Source organism: Limanda limanda, chromosome 13 (assembly GCF_963576545.1).
Source record: "Limanda limanda chromosome 13, fLimLim1.1, whole genome shotgun sequence".
In the NCBI taxonomy this organism is placed as follows: domain Eukaryota; kingdom Metazoa; phylum Chordata; class Actinopteri; order Pleuronectiformes; family Pleuronectidae; genus Limanda; species Limanda limanda.
Window position 1 is genome coordinate 775,772 of NC_083648.1, and position 13,068 is coordinate 788,839.

Consider the following 13,068-nt stretch of genomic DNA (forward strand, 5'->3'; position numbering starts at 1 on the left):
ACGTGATCTGCTGTCAGTGGACAGGAAGTCACGTGATCTGCTGTCAGTGAGACAGGAAGTCACGTGATCTGCTGTCAGTGCGACAGGAAGTCATGTGATCTGCTGTCAGTGCGACAGGAAGTGACGTGATCTGCTGTCAGTGGACAGGAAGTCACGTGATCTGCTCTCAGTGGACAGGAAGTCACGTGATCTGCTGTCAGTGAGACAGGAAGTCACGTGATCTGCTGTCAGTGGACAGGAAGTCACGTGATCTGCTGTCAGTGGACAGGAAGTCACGTGATCTGCTGTCAGTGCGACAGGAAGTCACGTGATCTGCTGTCAGTGCGACAGGAAGTCAAGTGATCTGCTGTCAGTGTGACAGGAAGTCACGTGATCTGCTGTCAGTGGACAGGAAGTCAAGTGATCTGCTGTCAGTGTGACAGGAAGTCACGTGATCTGCTGTCAGTGCGACAGGAAGTCACGTGATCTGCTGTCAGAGCGACAGGAAGTCACGTGATCTGCTGTCAGTGGACAGGAAGTCACGTGATCTGCTGTCAGTGCGACAGGAAGTCACGTGATCTGCTGTCAGAGCGACAGGAAGTCACGTGATCTGCTGTCAGAGCGACAGGAAGTCACGTGATCTGCTGTCAGTGCGACAGGAAGTCACGTGATCTGCTGTCAGTGCGACAGGAAGTCACGTGATCTGCTGTCAGTGGACAGGAAGTCACGTGATCTGCTGTCAGTGAGACAGGAAGTCACGTGATCTGCTGTCAGTGCGACAGGAAGTCATGTGATCTGCTGTCAGTGCGACAGGAAGTGACGTGATCTGCTGTCAGTGGACAGGAAGTCACGTGATCTGCTCTCAGTGGACAGGAAGTCACATGATCTGCTGTCAGTGAGACAGGAAGTCACGTGATCTGCTGTCAGTGGACAGGAAGTCACATGATCTGCTGTCAGTGGACAGGAAGTCACGTGATCTGCTGTCAGTGCGACAGGAAGTCAGCTGATCTGCTGTCAGTGGACAGGAAGTCACGTGATCTGCTGTCAGTGCGACAGGAAGTCATGTGATCTGTAACCCGTGTTGTTCTGCTCCAGGCTCCATGACAGCACAGATTACCCCTGGAGGCCGACCATCAGCCACTCGGACTTCCAGAAGCTTCTTCACAATCTGACGGCCGTCAAGATCCGAGGCACCTACAGTGAACGGAGTACGCACAACTCAACGCACAACTCAACACACAACTCAACGCACAACTCAACGCACAACTCAACGCACAACTCAACGCACAACACACGGCTAATTGTTTATGTACCTGCAGGTGCTGGTTACCTTGACGACGTCTCCTTGGTGACAGCGCGCCGGGCGCCAGGCGTGCCGGCCCGCTGGGTGGAGCAGTGCACCTGTCCCCAGGGTTACCAGGGGCAACACTGTGAGCAGTGCACTCTGGGATACCGCCGCGCCCGCCCAGAGCTCGGCGCCTTCAGCTCCTGTGAACCCTGCAACTGCAACGGCCACAGCGACGCCTGCGACCCCGACTCAGGTAACACACGCTGACCCGGTTTAACTGGTTAACCTGGTTTATCTGGCTGACCTGGTTTATCTGGTTTATCTGGTTTATCTGGTTTAACTGGTTTAACTTGTTGACCTGGCTGACCTGGTTGACCTGGTTGACCTGGTTTATCTGGTTGACCTGGTTTATCTGGTTTACCTGGTTTAACTTGTTGACCTGGTTGACCTGGTTTATCTGGTTGACCTGGTTTATCTGGTTTACCTGGTTTAACTTGTTGACCTGGTTGACCTGGTTCACCTGGTTTACCTGGTTGATCTGGTTGACCTGGTTGACCTGGTTTACCTGGCTGACCTGGCTGACCTGGTTGACCTGGTTTACCCGGTTGACCTGGTTGACCTGGTTTATCTGGTTGACCTGGTTTACCTGGTTGACCTGGTTTATCTGATTGACCTGGTTGACCTGGTTTATCTGGTTGATCTGGTTGATCTGGTTGACCCAGTTGACCTGGTCTAACCCGGTCTAACCTGTCTCTCGTCTCTCCCGGGTCAGGAGCGTGCGCCTGCCTGCACCACACGGCCGGGCTGAGCTGCGAGCGCTGTCAGGACGGGTTCTACGGCGAAGCGACCCAGGGGACGACTGACGACTGCCAGCCGTGTCCCTGCCCCCCCGCCGCCACCTGCGCCGTGGTCCCCAAAACCAGAGAGGTGGTCTGCACCAACTGCCCGGCCGGCACCACAGGTACCACTCCGCACCTGCACACACTCACACACCGGTGCAGCTCGTTGCGTGTCCCTGTGCTGACGGCGCCCCCTGTCTGCAGGGAAGCGCTGCGAGCTCTGCGACGACGGCTTCTTCGGCGACCCGCTGGGCCAGAGCGGCCCGGTCCGAGCCTGCCGCGCCTGCAAGTGCAGCGACAACATCGACCCCAACGCCGTCGGCAACTGCAACCGCGAGACCGGCGAGTGTCTGAAGTGCATCTACAACACGGACGGCTTCTTCTGCGACCGCTGCATGGAGGGTTTCTATGGCAACCCGCTGGCCGCCAGCACCGCGGACAAGTGCAAACGTAAGAGGAAGTGATTTTAGGTGTTTAGAGGGACGGTGATTTCTATAGAAGCTGATTTAATCTGAGACATAATTAACATATTGATCCTTTAATGATTGAATATTTTGTCAATAATCATGTCGTCCTCAGCCTGCTCCTGCTCCGCCTTCGGGACGGTGGGGGGGCAGACCAGCTGCTCTCAGGTCACCGGTCAGTGTCCGTGTCTGTCCAACGTGGCCGAGCGGGACTGTGGCGCCTGCGAGCCGGGCTTCTTCAACCTGCAGAGCGCCAGCGGCTGCGAGCGGTCCGACCAACACGTCCACATCCTCTCTGATCCTTGAAGATGCTCATGTTTCTCCCTCAGTGTTTCTGAGTGTTTTACATCTTCTGTGTCCGCAGGTGTAACTGTAATCCCATTGGCTCCACCAACGGCCAGTGTGACATCACCACGGGCCAGTGCGAGTGTCAGCCCGGCGCCACGGGGCTGCACTGCGAGCGCTGCGAGGTCGCCTTCTTCGGCTTCAGCTCGTCCGGCTGCAAACGTGAGGAACTCTTCACGTGTATTTTACAACTTGGTTCCTGGATCCAGTCGTGTCTGACCTGTGTCTGACCTGTGTTTGACCTGTGACCTTTGACCTGCAGCATGTGACTGCGACCCCGAGGGCTCCCAGTCGGATCAGTGCAAAGAGGACGGACGCTGCGAGTGTCGCCCGGGCTTCGTAGGATCTCGATGTGACATGTGTGAGGAGAACTACTTCTACAACCGCACGGCGCCGGGCTGCCAGACGTGTCCGTCCTGCTACAGCCTGGTCCGAGACAAGGTGTGTGTGTGTGTGTGTGTGTGTGTGTGTGTGTGTGTGTGTGTGTGTGTGTGTGTGTGTGTGTGTGTGTGTGTGTGTGTGTGTGTGTGTGTGTGTGTGTGTGTGTGTGTGTGTGTGTGTGTGTGTGTGTGTGTGTGTGTGTGTGTGTGTGTGTGTGTGTGAGAGAGTGTGTGAGTGTGTGAGTGTGTGAGTGTGAGTGTCTGTGTGTGTGTGTCTGTGTGTGTGTGTGTGTGTGTGAGTGTGTGTGAGTGTGTGTGTGTGTGTGTGTGTGTGTGTGTGTGTGTGTGTGTGTGTGTGTGTGTGTGTGTGTGTGTGTGTGTGTGTGTGTGTGTGTGTGTGTGTGTGTGTGTGTGTGTGTGTGTGTGTGTGTGTGTGTGTCTGTGTGTGTGTGTGTGTGTGTGTGTGTGTGTGAGAGTGTGAGTGTGTGTGTGTGTTGTCTAACCTGGACGGGTGGTGTGTGTGTGAGAGTGTGAGTGTGTGTGTGTGTTGTCTAACCTGGACGAGTGTTGTGTGTGTGTGTTGTCTAACCTGGACGAGTGGTGTGTGTGTGTGTGTGTGTCTGTGTGTCTGTGTGTCTGTGTGTGAGAGTGTGAGTGTGTGTGTGTGTTGTCTAACCTGGACGGGTGGTGTGTGTGTGAGAGTGTGAGTGTGTGTGTGTGTTGTCTAACCTGGACGAGTGGTGTGTGTGTGTGTGTGTTTGTGTGTGTTGTCTAACCTGGACGAGTGGTGTGTGTCTGTGTGTGTTTGTGTGTCTGTGTGTGTGTGTGTTGTCTAACCTGGACGGGTGGTGTGTGTGTGTGTGTCTGTGTGTGTCTGTGTTGTTTAACCTGGACGAGTGGTGTGTGTGTGTGTGTTGTCTAACCTGGACGGGTGGTGTGTGTGTGTGTCTGTGTGTGTCTGTGTTGTTTAACCTGGACGGGTGGTGTGTGTGTGTGTGTTGTCTAACATGGACGAGTGGTGTGTGTGTGTGTGTGTGTGTGTGTGTGTGTTGTCTAACCTGGACGGGTGGTATGTGTGTGTGTGTCTGTGTGTGTTTGTGTGTCTGTGTGTGTGTGTGTTGTCTAACCTGGACGGGTGGTGTGTGTGTGTGAGAGTGTGAGTGTGTGTGTGTGTTGTCTAACCTGGACGGGTGGTGTGTGTGTGTGTGTCTCCAGGTGAACCAGCAGAGGCAGAAGCTTCACGACCTGCAGACCCTGATCGATCACCTGGGCTCGGGTCAGGAGACGGTCAGCGACAAGGCGTTCGAGGACCGGCTGAAGGAGGCGGAGCGAGCCATCATGGACCTGCTGGACGAGGCTCAGACCAGCAAAGGTACTACAGTTCCCAGGATGCTTCAGGGGTGGTAGAGTTGACGGGGATCAGCTCTACTGATCTTAGCGTCACGGCTCCGTGGCTGTGACCTCTCCTAACGTCTGTGACCTCTGACCCCTCAGGCGTGGACAGAGGCCTGCTGGAGCGACTGAACGCCATCAACAGCACTCTGACCACTCAGTGGAACCGGCTGCAGAACATCCGCAGCACGGTGGACCACACCGGCGCCCAGGCCGACCGCGCCCGCGGCCGCGTCCGAGACGCAGAGAACCTGATCGACCGAGCCCGGCAGGAGCTGGACAAGGCCAAGGACGCCGTCAGCAAAGTGGTGAGTCAGGGCGCTGTTGTCACGGCAACTGTTTCACACCTAAGAGCTCGTCAGCAGAGACTGACATGATGTCGTCCGCAGGACATCAAACCGCCAGGCGGCGCCGGGGAGCCCAACAACATGACGCTGCTCGCTGAGGAGGCGCGAAGACTCGCCGAGAAGTAAGAACGCCACCTACAGTCGCCTCACACACACACACACACACACACACACACACACAGACACACACACACACACACACACACACACACACACACACACACACACACACAGACACACACACACACACACACACACACACACACACACACACACGTCTTCAGCACATTAGTCGAGTGCACTGACATCTGTGTTTCTCTGAAGGCACAAGATGGACGCTGATCAGATCGAGAAGATCGCCAAGGACGCCAACGACACGTCCACGAAGGCGTACAACCTGCTGCTGAAGACTCTGAACGGAGAGAGCAAGACGAGCCAGGAAGTGGACGAGCTCAACAAGAAGTGAGTCAGACCTGATACCTGACAGGAAGTGGTTACCTCTGACAGGAAGTGGTTACCTCTAACAGGAAGTGGTTACCTCTGACAGGAAGTGGTTACCTCTGACAGGAAGTGGTTACCTCTAACAGGAAGTGGTTACCTCTGACAGGAAGTGGTTACCTCTGACAGGAAGTGGTTACCTCTAACAGGAAGTGGTTACCTCTGACAGGAAGTGGTAACCTCTAACAGGAAGTGGTTACCTCTAACAGGAAGTGGTTACCTCTAACAGGAAGTGGTTACCTCTGACAGGAAGCGGTTACCTCTGACAGGAAGCGGTTACCTCTGACAGGAAGCGGTTACCTCTAACAGGAAGTGGTTACCTCTGACAGGAAGTGGTTACCTCTAACAGGAAGTGGTTACCTCTGACAGGAAGTGGTTACCTCTGACAGGAAGTGGTTACCTCTGACAGGAAGCGGTTACCTCTGACAGGAAGCGGTTACCTCTGACAGGAAGTGGTTACCTCTGACAGGAAGTGGTTACCTCTGACAGGAAGCGGTTACCTCTGACAGGAAGCGGTTACCTCTGACAGGAAGTGGTTACATCTGACAGGAAGTGGTTATCTCTGACAGGAAGTGGTTATCTATGACAGGAAGTGGTTACCTCTGACAGGAAGCGGTTACCTCTGACAGGAAGCGGTTACCTCTGACAGGAAGTGGTTACCTCTGACAGGAAGTGGTTACCTCTGACAGGAAGCGGTTACCTCTGACAGGAAGCGGTTACCTCTGACAGGAAGTGGTTACATCTGACAGGAAGTGGTTATCTCTGACAGGAAGTGGTTATCTATGACAGGAAGTGGTTATCTATGACAGGAAGTGGTTACCTCTGACAGGAAGTGGTTACCTCTGACAGGAAGTGGTTACCTCTGACAGGAAGTGGTTACCTCTGACAGGAAGAGGTTACATCTGACAGGAAGTGGTTACCTCTGACAGGAAGTGGTTACCTCTGACAGGAAGTGGTTACCTCTGACAGGAAGTGGTTACCTCTGACAGGAAGAGGTTACATCTGACAGGAAGTGGTTATCTATGACAGGAAGTGGTTACCTCTGACAGGAAGCGGTTACCTCTGACAGGAAGCGGTTACCTCTGACAGGAAGTGGTTGCCTCTGACAGGAAGTGGTTACCTCTGACAGGAAGCGGTTACCTCTGACAGGAAGCGGTTACCTCTGACAGGAAGTGGTTACATCTGACAGGAAGTGGTTATCTATGACAGGAAGTGGTTATCTATGACAGGAAGTGGTTACCTCTGACAGGAAGTGGTTACCTCTGACAGGAAGTGGTTACATCTGACAGGAAGTGGTTACCTCTGACAGGAAGTGGTTATCTATGACAGGAAGTGGTTACCTCTGACAGGAAGTGGTTACCTCTGACAGGAAGTGGTTACCTCTGACAGGAAGCGGTTATCTATGACAGGAAGTGGTTACCTCTGACAGGAAGTGGTTACCTCTGACAGGAAGTGGTTACCTCTGACAGGAAGTGGTTACCTCTGACAGGAAGAGGTTACATCTGACAGGAAGTGGTTACCTCTGACAGGAAGTGGTTATCTATGACAGGAAGTGGTTACCTCTGACAGGAAGTGGTTACCTCTGACAGGAAGTGGTTACCTCTGACAGGAAGTGGTTACCTCTGACAGGAAGAGGTTACATCTGACAGGAAGTGGTTATCTATGACAGGAAGTGGTTACCTCTGACAGGAAGCGGTTACCTCTGACAGGAAGCGGTTACCTCTGACAGGAAGCGGTTACCTCTGACAGGAAGTGGTTACCTCTGACAGGAAGCGGTTACCTCTGACAGGAAGCGGTTACCTCTGACAGGAAGTGGTTACCTCTGACAGGAAGTGGTTACCTCTGACAGGAAGTGGGTACCTCTGACAGGAAGAGGTTACCTCTGACAGGAAGTGGTTATCTATGACAGGAAGCGGTTACCTCTGACAGGAAGTGGTTACCTCTGACAGGAAGTGGGTACCTCTGACAGGAAGCGGTTACCTCTGACAGGAAGTGGTTACCTCTGACAGGAAGTGGTTACCTCTGACAGGAAGTGGGTACCTCTGACAGGAAGCGGTTACCTCTGACAGGAAGTGGGTACCTCTGACAGGAAGCGGTTACCTTATTGGTCACTTTACCTCTAATAACACAATTTAAGCCTTTACGTCTTCTTCCAATTTGAGACTTCAACCGAGTGTGTCACGGTCACATGACGTCATTATGACACATAATACCTCCACCTTCTCGCGGCGGTTCAGGTACAACGAGGCGAAGGAGCTGGCGAAGAATCTGGAGAAACAAGCCAACAAGGTCCAGGCCGAGGCCGAGGACGCCGGGAGCAAAGCCCTGAAGATCTTCGCCAACCTCACCAGCCTCCCGCCCTTCGACACCAAGGCTCTGGAGGTGGGCGTGGCTTCGAACAGGTGTTTATGTCTCGCTGTCGTCTCGTGGCGCCGCCTCTTACTGTCGGTGGTTGTGTTTCAGGACGAAGCTACGAAGATCAAGAAGGAGGCGTCGGACCTGGACAAGCTGATCGATAAGACGGAGAAGGAGTACAGCGACCTGAGAGACGACCTGAAGCCCAAAGAGCAGGAGGTCCGCAAGCTGCTGGAGAAGGGGAAGAGCGAGCAGCAGGTGGGTTTCCATGACGACAGGACACAGCCGTGTGACCTCAGAGGTCATGTGATCAGACCGGTTCCAGTCAGTTAGAACATAAAACGATTAAAGAACAATTATCACAAGAAGCGTTCACACTGCAGGTGTTTGAGGTTTAACTTGTTGTTTTCTTTCATAAATGATTCAGACATATTCTCATTTGTCTGTTTTCATAACGAACAGAAGTTCTTTCTCACAGATCTCGTACTTTGTACAACTGTTGTGATCCATAAAGTTTTTATGGTCCAGTCAGACGCTGTGATTCGTTCACTCATGACTCCTCCTCTTCTTCAGTCACCTGACATTCACCTCGACTGCTTTTAACATTCACAGTTCACACGTCTGCTCTGATTTGACTTCATCTCTGGATTGAAATGTACATTATTATTATTATTTACTGTAAATTTGTGATCCGTTACACCACGAGACATTTCCACTTCCTGTTCCTGTCCCACAGACGGCAGATCAGCTGTTGGCTCGGGCCGACGCCGCCAAAGCTCTGGCTGAGGAGGCGGCGAGGAAGGGTCAGTCCACGTTCAGAGAAGCAGAGGGGATCCTCAACGACCTCCGAGGTACCTGTCTGTCTGTCTGTCTGTCTGTCTGTCTGTCTGTCTGTCTGTCTGTCTGTCTGTCTGTCTGTCTGTCTGTCTGTCTGTCTGTCTGTCTGTCTGTCTGTCTGTCTGTCTGTCTGTGTCTCTCTCTCTCTCTCTCTCTCTCTCTCTCTCTCTCTCTCTCTCTCTCTCTCTCTCTCTCTGTCTGTAGGAAGCTTCATGATGTCACTTCCTCTTCTTCTCCTTCAGACTTCGACAAGCGGGTCAACGACAACAAGACCGCTGCTGAGGACGCCATGAAGAAGATCCCCGCCATCAACGCCACCATCATGGCCGCCAACGAGAAGACCAGGCAGGCGGAGTCGGCCCTCGGCAACGCCGCCGCCGACGCCCGAGAGGCCAAGACCAAGGCGGAGGAGGCGGAGAGGATCGCCAGCAACGTGCAGAAGGTGAACGAGCTGAAGGAACCAGGACCTTCGGCTCCTGTCTTCACTTCAGACTCTAACGCTGACATGTCTGTCCTCAGGGATCCGCCAAGACCAAGGAGGACGCCGAGAAGGCGTTCCAGGACACCACCAAGCTGGACGCCGAGGTGGACACCATGATGGATGAACTGAGCGCTGCTGAACAGGAGCTCGCCAGGAAGAAGGCCGAGGCCGACCAGGACATGATGATGGCAGGAATGGTAGGAGGAGCTTCACGCGCTGCTTCACGCTCTGAACGTGTAAATATAAACGCTGTTTTCTGTCCTGTAGGCGTCCAACAACGCCAAGGAGGCCGAGGACAACGCCCGGAAGGCCAAGGGCGCCGTGAAGACGGTCCTGAGCACCATCATGGCCCTGCTGGACCAGCTGGGTGAGAACCAGCAGCGTCCTCACACGTCCTGTCAGATCCGTTCACGCTATCTTGAATAAAAATGACAACACGGCCGAGTCTGTACGAGCGGGACGGCGTTTCCTCAGGGAAACAGGAAGTCAGGGAAACAGGAAGTCAGGGAAACAGGAAGTCAGGGAAACAGGAAGTCAGGGAAACAGGAAGTCAGGGAAACAGGAAGTCAGGGAAACAGGAAGTCTGGGAAACAGGAAGTCTGGGAAACAGGAAGTCTGGGAAACAGGAAGTCTGGGAAACAGGAAGTCAGGGAAACAGGAAGTCAGGGAAACAGGAAGTCTGGGAAACAGGAAGTCTGGGAAACAGGAAGTCAGGGAAACAGGAAGTCAGGGAAACAGGAAGTCAGGTAAACAGGAAGTCAGAGAAACAGGAAGTCAGGGAAACAGGAAGTCAGGGAAACAGGAAGTCTGGAGATTCAGGAGCAGCTGAAGCTGCTTCCAGACGCTGACCTCAGACCTGGAGATCAAACACGAGTCGAGTCATCGAGTCTCAGAAGAATCGGATCTGATTCTGAATCCAGTCAGACAACGAAACTTTACAGTGAAGCTGAGAAAATGTTTAGAAACAGAAATTAACTTAAAATAAAAACTCTTCCAGTTGAATCGTCTTCAGCCTCCGTCGCCATGACAACAAAACTCAACCTAGAAACTGATTTAATTTGTAAAAGCTGCTTCTGATTGGTTGGTTCTCTCGCAGGAAACATCGACAAGGTGGACCTGAGCCGACTGAACCAGATCGACGAGTCGCTGAAGAGGGCCAAGGGCAAGATGGCCGACAGCGACCTGGACAGGAAGCTGACGGAGCTGAACGACGTGGCGCGGACTCAGGAGGAGATGATCACCGACTACGACCGGCAGATCCGCGAGATCCGCGCCGACATCACCAACCTCAACGACATCAAGAACACGTTACCTGAGGGCTGCTTCAACACGCCGTCTCTGGAGCGGCCGTAACCCTGCCCCCCCCGCCCCCCCCCCGACTCCCGCCCCTTCACAGCTAACACGCCGGCGAACACGCCGACTTTTACCAAAACAGTTTTAAACGTCTTGTTTTCAGATTCTCGTCTGATTTTCTTTTACAAGAGAAAAGAATCTTTCAAACCACGTTCACGGTTTTCATTGAGAGAAGCAGCTGATTCTGTTCTGTCTTTAGTTTGTTTTCGTCTTTATTCCTCGAGACGCAGGAACGTGAAGAAGGAACTCAGCGGAGGTGGAGAAACCTCTCGAGAAACCAGGAGCACCATCCCCACGTGACTGCACCGCGGGAGGAGGTTCCTCGAGGCGCCAGGAACCACGCCGCGGGTTCCTGGCGCCTCGAGGAACCTTCGCTCCATGTTTTGTTTTTATGTTTTTCATCACAACAGCTTCGTCAGTTTGAGTTTCACAGAGTTCAGCTGAACGTTCTCACCACAGTGAAGGAATCCTCACAGGCGCTCAGCGGGTCTCCACCTGCAGCGGGGCGGCGTCGTTGTGCGTTTGTAGTTGTTGTCGTCGTTGAGTTGTTGTCGTCCCTGCTCTGCTGGAGCTCGTGAAGCCTGAAGTCACAACCAGTGATTTTTGCAAAGTTAATGTTTTGTTCCCACAACATGTGAGAAAATGAGCTACAAAATATACGATCATTTTCTGCACAAGACGCCCTCTAGTGGCAAAACGCCCTCTTCTGTCATCGTGTGAGACGCTGTGTTGTTATCCAGATGCATCATGGGAGATAACGCGACGTGGCGTTGTGCACTCGATGGCGAAGCGTCTTTCAGGGTTTCTGCGTCTCACCGCGGTCGAACACGTTTCACCATGTTTTACTTTCACCGTCTGTCGCTGCTTTTCACTCATTAACCTCCCGGCTTCAATCCAACACTATGCAACTTTGTACATTTTGCGTAGCGAGAATTTTATCTGATACACTGGTGCTAATAATTATTTCAAATGTTATATTTTTGTGTGAATGTTTTTTATTAAGACGTAGAGTGAGACTTTGTTGTTTGTGTAAATATATGATGCTTCAATGATTCAGGCTGATTGTTAAGAAATAAAAGTCCAACATGGAAACAGCCACAATCAATCAATGAAACCTCCTGGTGAAATATATCGACTCTATGATCACGACGTCTGTGGTTTGTTATTATTATCGTGTATACAAGCGATGCTAACGTGTCATTTGTCTGTTATTGATTTTGTGTTTTCACGCCTTCATTCAACCTAACTGAATATTATTGTTTTTTTTGACCTTTTTACCAATCAGGATGTGTTTTTGTAAAGTGGGCGTGGCCTGCCTCACAAGTCATGTGATAAGCTCGGTCACATGTCACTACAGTAGTTACCCGTTTTAACGAGTGTTTTGTGCCTTAATATAAAGTTAGGTTATAATCACGGTTCCAGAGCAGAACGCCACTTTTGACTTCACAGGAAATGTCCTCATCGTCCTCGCCGCTTCACGCCTTCACCTCGGCGTGAAGCGGCGTCTCTCTCTGTAAATCAGGTCGTTGACAAACAGCTTCTGCAGGTGAGCGGATGTTTAGCGTTCGTCTCGTCAGTCACATGTTCGCTGGGCGCCAACAGTCAGCAGCTGATCTGCAGTTTTTCATTTCTCCCTCCATCCACACGGCGTCCGTCGGCTGTGCAGCACAAACACACACGATGTATAAACAGTATTTTAAGTTATAATGTACAAGTTATTTGTGTTGTAACCTGTAGATGGCGCTGCGTGTGCTGCACAGACCGCGGGCCGCCTCCGTGTCACGTCTGTTTCCTGTCATGTGACGACCTGAGTGACCCTGTTTGTCCCCATGTGCCTGTAAATCCAAACGTAACATTTCAATAATAAAAGATTACTACAGGAACAGCATGTGTACTGTTTGTGTCGTCCTGCTGCCCCCTGCTGGTCACATCTCTACATGCAGCTTTAAATCATCCTGTGACTGATTCTGTCCAACTGAAGAAGTTAAGATTTCAGGGTACGTCCACTAGGGGGCAGACTAGGACCAGAAACAACATGTCTTCCTTACGAGTAAGTAAATGATTTTAAATTACCATTATTTATATGCAAAACCTTTATGTATATATGATAACTTTATAAATATATACTTTACTTATATAGCACCTTTAAAAAAAAGATGACTAAAACAACAAAGACAACAGATCAAATAAAACGTGATGACAAAAGATAAAAGCAACAAATTACAATTTTCTTTAAAATTTTTTACAAGAGTCAAATAAACAGAATAAAATTTGATAAAATATTTAGTTTTTGCTTTTGGATCCAAACATGTAGAGATACTTGTATTGTCTCTCAGTTACAGTTACTTGGTGTAATGTGTAAAATATATAATTTCATATAAATCAACAGTTATTTTTCCATATAGTTTTTAATAAGGAAATGTCATATATATATATATATATATATATTATCTTAAAACTTTATGAAACATGACAGAGTGAAAAGTAATAAATGTTTTAAAAAGATTTTA

General features: G+C 51.2%; 1 protein-coding gene across 1 annotated transcript in view; it reads left to right on the plus strand.

The window, feature by feature from the left end:
• Positions 1-12,443, plus strand: part of lamc1 (laminin, gamma 1) — a 44,213-nt gene extending 31,770 nt beyond the window's left edge. Inside the window, exons 11-28 of the mRNA XM_061085169.1 lie at positions 1,075-1,187; positions 1,299-1,520; positions 2,040-2,228; positions 2,311-2,556; positions 2,686-2,839; positions 2,935-3,077; positions 3,178-3,356; positions 4,511-4,667; positions 4,790-4,995; positions 5,077-5,156; positions 5,359-5,496; positions 7,770-7,914; positions 7,996-8,145; positions 8,624-8,738; positions 8,967-9,166; positions 9,244-9,402; positions 9,473-9,572; positions 10,302-12,443. Of these exons, the coding sequence (XP_060941152.1) occupies positions 1,075-1,187; positions 1,299-1,520; positions 2,040-2,228; positions 2,311-2,556; positions 2,686-2,839; positions 2,935-3,077; positions 3,178-3,356; positions 4,511-4,667; positions 4,790-4,995; positions 5,077-5,156; positions 5,359-5,496; positions 7,770-7,914; positions 7,996-8,145; positions 8,624-8,738; positions 8,967-9,166; positions 9,244-9,402; positions 9,473-9,572; positions 10,302-10,558 (2,953 nt within the window). The 3' untranslated portion in view covers positions 10,559-12,443. The remainder of the gene's footprint in view (positions 1-1,074; positions 1,188-1,298; positions 1,521-2,039; positions 2,229-2,310; positions 2,557-2,685; positions 2,840-2,934; positions 3,078-3,177; positions 3,357-4,510; positions 4,668-4,789; positions 4,996-5,076; positions 5,157-5,358; positions 5,497-7,769; positions 7,915-7,995; positions 8,146-8,623; positions 8,739-8,966; positions 9,167-9,243; positions 9,403-9,472; positions 9,573-10,301) is intronic.
• The last annotated feature ends 625 nt before the right edge of the window (positions 12,444-13,068 follow it).